General features: G+C 44.3%; 1 protein-coding gene across 1 annotated transcript; it reads right to left on the bottom strand.

The window, feature by feature from the left end:
- Positions 1-357: 357 nt before the first annotated feature.
- On the bottom strand, positions 358-4778 carry EEF1A1 (eukaryotic translation elongation factor 1 alpha 1). The gene is made up of 8 exons (XM_036379512.2): positions 4691-4778; positions 3755-3945; positions 2768-2947; positions 2344-2640; positions 1936-2086; positions 1493-1749; positions 1053-1287; positions 358-760 (listed from the first exon to the last, which is right to left on the bottom strand). The coding sequence occupies exons 2-8, from the start codon at positions 3896-3898 to the stop codon at positions 636-638; spliced, it is 1389 nt and encodes a 462-aa protein (XP_036235405.1). The 5' UTR covers positions 3899-3945; positions 4691-4778; the 3' UTR covers positions 358-635.
- Between the last annotated feature and the right edge of the window lie 4785 nt (positions 4779-9563).

The following is a 9563-nucleotide window of genomic DNA, read 5'->3' as shown; positions in this document are numbered from 1 at the left end:
TTGTATTGTTTTCTTTAAGGTTAAACGTGTTCACTTTTTTCTTTTCCATGTAGACTTTTCTTGGTTTACTCAATGCTTCACAGAATGCACGAAAACACTAATTGTTACCTGGTATTCGCGCAATCCAATCTAAAACCAGTTTTTGAAGAAAGCACCAGGAAAGTTATTTAAGGCTTAGATCAGTTTAAAAGTAAACCTGTAGATTAATTCTGTTCTACTCTTCAGAAACAAGTAATTTTGAGTATTTGCTTTGCAACTTCTGAACGTATTTAGTTAGTAACAATCCTTTCTTATCCCACCATGACTAGATATAGGTTTTGCCATAAACTTAACATTAATCCAAAGAACACAGAGACATAGCATTGAACTTCTGTTTTAATGGTCTCAAATTCTGTGACAGATTTTTGGTCAAGTTTCCATTTTAAAAAATTTATCGATTTTAAAGACTAATAACTTAAACTGCCACGAAACAAATGGTCCACAAACATTCCTTTCCTTCTGAAGCTTTTACGATGCATTGTAATCATTAACCAGTCTTTCGCTATTAAACTTAAATGGCCAATTGAGACAAACAGTTCTGAGACCGTTCTTCCACCACTGGTTAAGACTGAGGTGGCAGCTGGTGTACAGAATTTTCATTTAGCCTTCTGGGCCTTCTGGGCAGACTTTGTGACCTTGCCAGCTCCTCCAGCCTTCTTGTCAACTGCCTTGATGACACCAACAGCGACCGTCTGCCTCATGTCACGCACGGCAAAACGACCTGAAAGCAAAAACATGTTTCATGACTTTTGTCTATGCTGCTGACTCCCAGCCCAATCTGCTGCACAGAGGCAACACACACGCTGGTATAAATGGGCCAGCGCTGCTCTGGAACCAGACAGGACACAGGCATGACCCTTCTCTGGAGTTTCCCCGTACCAGTAAGACCCTGGTTCCACTTCATAGTTACAAGTCCCAGCTTTCATCAGTGTTTCACAGAACACACTGCATCCTGATACTAGAAATCAAGGAGTGTCTTTTCCAGAGACCAATATTAATGTGAGATGCCTTACCGAGAGGAGGATAATCAGAGAAGCTCTCAACACACATGGGTTTGCCAGGGATCATATCAACGATGGCAGCATCTCCAGATTTCAGGAATTTGGGGCCATCCTCCAGCTTCTTGCCAGAACGACGATCGATCTTCTCCTTAAGCTCAGCAAATTTGCAGGCAATGTGAGCAGTATGGCAATCCAGCACAGGGGCATAGCCAGCACTGATTTGGCCAGGGTGGTTCAGGATAATGACCTAAGAAACAAAGAAAGCCAAGTTAAAAGGGGAGTAATTTGAACACTGACATGTCCTTACAAAGCCAAAGAATTAACGAGATTTGCTTCAATCGAATAGAACTCAAAATACAACTCTATGTTGCTTTATAGCTTAGCCTAACAAGACTCCTATTTTGGAATACATAGCTACATTCCCAACATCCCTGAAGAGCTGCATAACATACCTGTGCAGTGAAGCCAGCAGCTTCCATGGGAGGGTCATTCTTGCTGTCACCAGCAACATTACCACGGCGAACATCCTTCACAGACACGTTCTTAACATTGAAGCCAACGTTGTCACCAGGCAGAGCTTCACTCAGGGCTTCGTGGTGCATCTCAACAGATTTCACTTCAGTTGTTACATTGACTGGGGCAAATGTAACCACCATGCCTGGCTTCAGAACACCTGTTTCCACACGGCCAACTGGTACAGTACCAATGCCTGCAAGAAACAACAACAGGATTATTCATTATTCAGCTGAGTGAATATATGCCCTTATGGGGGAAAAAACCCACTTAATAATTTAGATTTCTGACTTGGAAAAGCAGCTCTTGGGCAAACACCCACATTTCTGGCCCATAGATCAGCTGTTGCTGGCACACGAGCAGCATTCCAGAGAACACATACCGCCGATTTTGTAGACATCCTGAAGAGGCAGACGCAGGGGTTTGTCAGTTGGACGAGTTGGTGGCAGGATGCAGTCCAGGGCTTCAAGGAGGGTGGTTCCGCTGGCACTGCCATCCTTACGGGTGATCTTCCATCCCTTGAACCAGGGCATCTGCAATGAAAACAAGCTCAGGGTAATCTCACTGCCAAATTTAATGGTGCAAGGCTGAAAAAGCACGAATGGTATCTCTTAGCATTATCTCAATTTACTGTTACAGAGTAAAAATTTTTTCAAGTGCTAAGATTTATCTTGGACCTTAGCACTTACCAAACTAAACTATTACAAAACACGTGCATTTTATCATTGCATAATTGGTCTTAACAGTCTTCCTAGTTTCATGCTATAACAAAAATAAATGCCAAACCTACGTTAGAGCTAGGCTCCAGCATGTTGTCACCATTCCAACCAGAAATTGGCACGAAAGCCACAGTGTCTGGGTTGTAGCCAATCTTCTTGATGTAAGTGCTGACTTCCTTGACAATCTCTTCATATCTCTTCTGGCTGTAGGGTGGCTCAGTGGAATCCATCTTGTTGACACCAACAATCAGCTGTTTCACACCCAGGGTGTAGGCCAGAAGGGCATGCTCACGGGTCTGCCCGTTCTTGGAAATACCAGCCTCAAACTCACCAACACCAGCAGCAACAATCAGGACAGCACAATCAGCCTTTGAAAAGGAAAAAAACAAACCCTCACTATAATGCTTGTGTGTATGTCAAAGTACTACAGGAACCCCCCATAGCAACCTAGGAACAACCTTCGCAAACGCCCTAAATCCTACTTTCTTTACATACCTGAGAAGTTCCAGTGATCATGTTTTTAATGAAGTCTCTGTGTCCAGGAGCATCAATGATGGTGACGTAGTATTTGCTTGTTTCAAATTTCCACAGGGAAATATCGATGGTGATACCACGCTCACGTTCAGCCTTCAGCTTGTCCAAGACCCAGGCATACTTGAAGGAACCTTTGCCCATCTACAGTTACAAAAAGAACAGTGTTTTATTACCATTAAAAGAAAAAAAAGAGTTCTATATCTGCAACTAATTCAGAAAGATCAATAGTAACAATATAAAAATAGTAACTGGCTCAACATTGAAAAACGTTGCTGCTCATAAAACAAGCAACAAGATACGCTTGGCGCTACTGGTGAGAGATGCCAACTGTTGAACCTTATTGAACCTGTTGACAGTTCAGACTCCCTGACAGCTTGTTAATTTCACTAATGCATCTTTATGATAGAGCTCTTGAGGCTGAGCCCTACTTTTAAGTATCCTCTACAATGTGAAGTTCTCTTAGTACTTCAATCCTTGCAATAATCAACACTTTAACTACCACTCTGCTCAACATTTGCCAAATTATTTTATAATGTTCTTATGACCTGTGCTGTTATTACACAGAAAAAAACAGTATCAGTAAAACTCCCTGTTTTCCAAAGTAGCCCTCAATAGACCAACTTCTTTCTATGCCTTCTAACTTGATTCCAGATGTTACTATTCATACGCAACTTTAGATTACTTTCTCTTCACTTATTTTACATTTCACAATCTGAGTTTCTGCAACTAACACAATGGCAGATTGAACACTTGTTCTACCTCAGGGGCAACTGCAACGCAGCTGCCGCCCTGTGGCCACGCAACACTGAGCCACTTGTTCAGCTCCTGGGCAGAGGCAACCAAACCGCCTCCCCGTGGCCACTGAACGCTCTGCAGCTTCGCTTTTCAATTAAGGGTCTATTCATTCCCGCAGCCCGGAATTTTGCTGGCTGCTACGGGCCCACGCACCTCAGCTGCTTCCTTCTCGAACTTCTCGATGGTTCTCTTGTCGATGCCCCCACATTTGTAGATGAGGTGGCCGGTGGTGGTGGACTTGCCAGAATCGACGTGGCCGATGACAACGATGTTGATATGGGTCTTCTCCTTTCCCATTCTGGATGTTAGTTGAGTTCTTTCTTTCGGCAAAAGAGAATCGACACCTGTAAGTTCCCCAGAAAAAAGCTGGTTACGCCTCGGGCCGGGCCTAGGGGCAGCGATGGCGGCGCCACATGTGGGGCGGCCCGGCCGGGATGGCGGCCCCGCCCCGCCGGGGGAGGGGAGGAGCGAGGCGGGCGGGCCGGGGGCCCCTCGGAGCGCCCCTCGCGTCGCCCCCTCCCCGGGCTCGTGTTACCCCGGCGGCGGTGGCCGGGGAGCGGGGCGGCGGCGAGCGGGCCCGGCGGGCAGCGCGGAGGGCGGGGCCGCCCCGCTCCTTTGTGTGACTCACCCCGCCCGGGCCGCCGCGTCCTCCATTTTGTGGCGCTGGCGGCGGGCAGGCAAGGCGAGCGGCCATCTTTTCACTCGTGCCCCGGCCGCCTTCCCCCCGACGGCGTCCGTCACCGGCCCCCGACGGTCCCCGCACGGCCCCGCGCCGCTGCCCGCGGGGCGTAAGGGGAGGCTGCTGGACGCCTTCTGCCCCACGCCCGTCCGAATACGCCGCTCTCCCCGACATCTCCTCAGCCCCGACATCGGGGGTGTGCACATGGTAACCGAAGAGGACGATGCGCCGCCATCCCGCCGCCCCGCGCTTCCCTGCCCGTCCGTCCGCCCCAGTTCCCGCCGGCAGCCCTGGCCGCTCCCTCCCTCCCTCCCTCTCCCCTCGACCCTCACCACACCCCAGCTGGGTGCTGGCTGGGCCTCTGGGGCGAGTGCGGCCCGGCCCGGCCCAGCCCTGCGAACGCGCCTCACCTGCTCGGCTACGGCGGCAAACCCGGAGCGAAAAAGACCGACAGCGTGAGCGGCGCCCCTTATATACCCTAGCAGGGGGCGGGGCCTCGGGGACACGTCACCGCTCCCGGCGGCCCCGCGGCCCCGCCCGGGCACGGAGCGCCCCCGCCCCCGTCGGGGCTGTGCGGGACCCCCCCGGCCCGAGCGGGACCCGGCCCGGTCCGGCCGCGGGGCCCGTGGCCCGTGGCCCATCCCAGCCCTGCGATGTGCCGAGGGGCTCCGCCGGGAAGGGAGCGGTGCTCCTCCCGCGCTAGGATGGAGAGCGGGCGGGCGGGAGGCGCCGGCTCGTCCGGGAGGAAGCGGGGCGGCAGCGACCAGTCCCGGCCCCCTGCAGGGCCCAGCCGCTCGGGCCCGGGCACCGGGAGCGTCAGGCCTGGCGTCATGGCCGGGCCCGACGGAGGCGGCAGCTGACGGAAGTCCCCGGGGAACAGCCCCCGACGAGTTAATTGTATTTCGCACTAGGGACACAAAGGAACGCAATCAGCGAGATTAGAAACGTTCAGTGAGTTACCCCGACCGGCGAGTTACAAATGTCGGCTGAACATCACGGAATACGGAACTGCCCCTAGCCCAGTACGTTGCAAGTCTCGCAGAATCAAATGTGGAGGAGGGGAAGAGCAGGAATTTCTGGAAGCTTATACCGGAATAAGAAGCCATCATTTGGCTTTTAAAAAAAGAACAACCTTTTTCTGGTTTTGTTGTAGCATTAGAGGACAAAAGTTGACTCGTCTTAGAAAACTTGGCACAAAAATACAAATTAACGTGGATGCACCTCCAGCAAAGATGCGTCTGAAGTGCAAATGTATCAGCAGTCACGGAAGCATTCAGGACATGGGGTCTCTGCAAGAAACCCTGACTGCGAAAAGTGCCCCCATACTGTGTTTGCACATGGGAAAACCCGCAGCCCTGGCAAATTATTTTTAGAATCATGGCAATGAGGAGTCACAAAACAGCTCACAACATCAGAAATAAAGGTCCTCATGATTCTAGTGGATTTTTTCTGGTTTCGTCGCCTGTAACTGATATAAAAAATTCCATTAAATATTCAACATCTCCTATACCCATTCAAGAGAAATTAAGCTGAGAAGCTGAACGATCTCTGTTATTTTTAAATTACCTGCAAAGCTATGTAGTCAATGTTCTTACTCAGCTACATTATATGCCTGTCAGAAATAGTAACTTTTCCATAGACTGGCTATAATCCATTTCTTGGTATGCTCTTCAGGTTGCAGTTGTGTAGCATGGAAACAGCCTCTTGTTCAAAAACAAAACAAACATCAGCAAACTCATAATGAAAAAACTACCTCATGCATCTACAAATGTATCCTTCCATTTGACTTCAGGTTTCCCTGAGATAAACCCAGCATCAAATTCATTAGAGAGCAGTAAACTTAGTATTTCATGGTTTGATATGGAAGTGTTTCCATGAGATATGGTATTTTTTCCCACATGAAAGATTAAAAAGATGCATTTTGTAAAAAAAAGAAAAAAACAACAACAAAAAACATTCGAGAACATGCTGAGTTTAGAATACACCTTTTACAAAAATAACCAGATGCAGAGTAAAAACCTGAAAAGGGTTTAAGTATTAAACAAACACTTTTTTTTAAGAAAGGAGGAAAATCAAATTCTCTCTCACTCCTTCCAATGATTTTTAGCAGAGATTTGTGATTAGAGATGGTTCAGCTTTCCTCAAAATTAACCTTCAGGGCCACTTACTAGTGAAGACACTGCATATGAAGTGTCCCAACAATGAAGACATAGGAGAAGAGCAGGAAAAGGAAGGTGGTCTGCTTTCTGGAAATGGAAATGCATTATTGTGAAGTGGCATGGGTTGAAGACCAAAGTGTAATTTTTAGCAAGAAAGCTAGGAAGCGCTTCTTTAGGGTCTTCTATAAAGCAACGCCTGTAAGCACAGTTAACAAGCTTTATTCTTCAAGATGGTTTGAAGTTACCTACTAAAATGTGTATTTCAGTGGGGGAGGGGGGTATTTTTAATGGACTGATCTGTCAAAGAATCCATTTTCATAAAAAGGTAGTTTTAACACTTCCCAACTGCAGTCAATTATTTGTGCCTGAACAGGAAGAGGAGGAAGGAAATATGTAACTAATTTCTTATATAGTCCATACTAAACTGCATATTTCTAATTTTTTAAAGATACATTTCTTAGAAGACTATTTCATAAATAAAGGCTCTTAGAATCAGGTATTTCTTAAGGAAATAATTTCTTTCAGGTATTTCTTTTTTAATGAAGTATCGACGTAGCTGAAAGCTATGAAAGCTGAATTTGTGGTACAAATTTTTAAACATGGTCCTAGTTTAAGTCTACAGCAGTTGTTTTCCTCCTCCACTTCTTTAAATGAGTTTTCAAAATAATTCTATTATTTCCTCCTTAGTTTGACCAATACATGTTTTTATTATCTCAAAAATTAGTGTATATTTTCTTGCCCACTCTATTAGAAGAACATTCCTACTATCAATCTCAAAAATATTTATAGAACTGGGGAGCTTCTGATATATGAGTAGCCTCAGATAATACAGTGGAAATGCATGCTGAAGAGTCCTTTCAGCTAACACAAACAGGCCTACACTGGACTAAATCCTGTTTGCAACCAGCCTGTTAAAATTTTAGATTTTATTAATTTGGTAAAATGAATCACTTTAATATGTAATGTTTAGGAAGGAACAGAGATAGATTTTGAGAAGTCAAAGACATTTAGGCATTGAAATAGGGCTTATTCAATCCAGACTGACTTCAGAAATAGGAGGACTTGTGGGCAAAAATTACTCATTCTCCTTTGATCACTGGTGAGCATATGCTAAAGTGAGATATCCTATGTCCACATATGTCTCCAGTGTGAGAGCACACAGAATGCTCTAAACCATTTGTATTGTAGGAACCTATACAGAAACCACCATTTTAAAAGGGTTTTGAATCTCAGATCAAATGACATTTAAATAAAAGTGAGCACCTGTAAAGAATTTTAACTCTCTACCATATACAGATGGGTATTTTCTTTGGTCAGACTCCTGTGCAAAGATGGAGGCAAGTAGTGCTTATAGAACCATTTTAACTGCAATGACCAAGGTCATTCAGGAGTGTGAGCAAACAGACTTTATAAGTACAAGACTTGAGACACAGATCTGATAAATGGAGTATATCAAGCTCACTATATATTAAAGAGGCAATAAGATTTCTTGAGGGCACTTTCAGAAAGTGGAAAAGCAGTCCAAAGTTACCAATAGTAATTGGTGATCAGCAAAACTGGATTCTGGTCATACAGTTAGCCTCATACTTACTGTGAAAGGCTTTTTAATCACTATATTACAATTATCATGGTACATACATTTGTTCAAAGTTCAACATAAACTATAGCATGAGCCTACAGCCTTACTTCCATCTGTAAGTGTTCTTTAATGCATTGGTTCTTAATAGCAATAAAAAGCACCTACATCTGTTACAAAACCCTTTTTCATACATGATCTTAATACTTACTACCAGTTTTTACAATCATCTGCTTATGAAATCAAAGAACAATAGAATAATGGTGTTATTCATATATGAAGAGAATAGACAGAAAAGCTGCCTAAAAAAAAAGGTTTAACTGAGCAGGGTGAGGTGATCTAAACTAATTGAAAAACACTACTTTTGAAAGTTACTTGCTAAGTAAAATTGCTTGGTAAAAGAAAGAGACAACAGTAAATACACTTTAAGTTAGTATCTTAGTAGACAGTACAAATAAAACTCCTCCATTCTTGGAAGTTTAAGACTTGGACTAAATAAAGTCTTCTTGTCTGATCTGGTAGCTGACCTTGCTTATAGGTTCACAAAAGAAGGTCTTACAGTAGGAGATATAAGACAGTGGACTTCAAAACTGTTGAGAGTATCATTGGGATGAACAAGCAGTAAGAATTTCAGAGTTTTCTGAATAGCTTAACAAGAGCCTCTTTAAAAGTCATTGTTGCCCTTGAAAGAAGTTTCCTCTGGGAAGCACTGCCGTTGTACTTACAGCATTTATAATAGGTGATGGAGTACTGGCTTAGAGGATAGCCTGCCTTAAAAAAAAAAAATAAAAACATCCTTTGGACAGTCTTTTCAAACCACATTTATCCTCAGCATGAGAAGGCTCATTTATATTGAAGGTTTAGTACTGGCTGATACTGATAGGTGATCTGAAGGTGATACTGAAGGTTTAGGATCAGGCACAGTGGTCAGATCATACTGGGATATGACCAGAACTAACAGTTGTATTTAAATCCCATGTGCTGTTCTGTGGAGGTCTGCACTTGTGAGCTAGAAAATGAAAGTATTTGATGTAGAGCAGAAGTGTCCTAAGCAGGAAAAAAACAACTGCACAGGTGAATGCTTTGGTAAGAGTATTCTGGAACTGAACAACAAATGGGCAGATACATGCAGGCAGTAGCTTAAACAAAAAGTGACCCTTCACTTGCAGATATCTGACAAAACTTCATATACCTTATTAATGCTAGGCTAATTTACACCAGCTGATGACCTGGCTCCAGGCAAAACCCAGAATTACTAGACACTAATGCAGAATAAAGGTGAAGGGCTGATGAAGTAAGCACCATTATGGAGGAACAACATAATTTGTTAAAGTGTTCTGTGGTTTTGCATTAGTATTTTCCAACAGCAGCAAACAGGCTATCTTTTACTATCTCTCACCACCTTTTGGACACCCTAAATGAATGGTAAGCCCTTCTAGGAGTTCAATTCAAAGAATGCCCTAAATGGGAGCATTTTACATATATATATATATATATATATATATATATATATATATATATATATATATATATGTAAATAGTGCATTC

This window comes from Molothrus ater, chromosome 3, assembly GCF_012460135.2.
Source record: "Molothrus ater isolate BHLD 08-10-18 breed brown headed cowbird chromosome 3, BPBGC_Mater_1.1, whole genome shotgun sequence".
Taxonomy (NCBI): domain Eukaryota; kingdom Metazoa; phylum Chordata; class Aves; order Passeriformes; family Icteridae; genus Molothrus; species Molothrus ater.
Note: the sequence above shows the minus strand (reverse complement) of the source record. Positions and strands in the feature narration are given on the sequence as shown.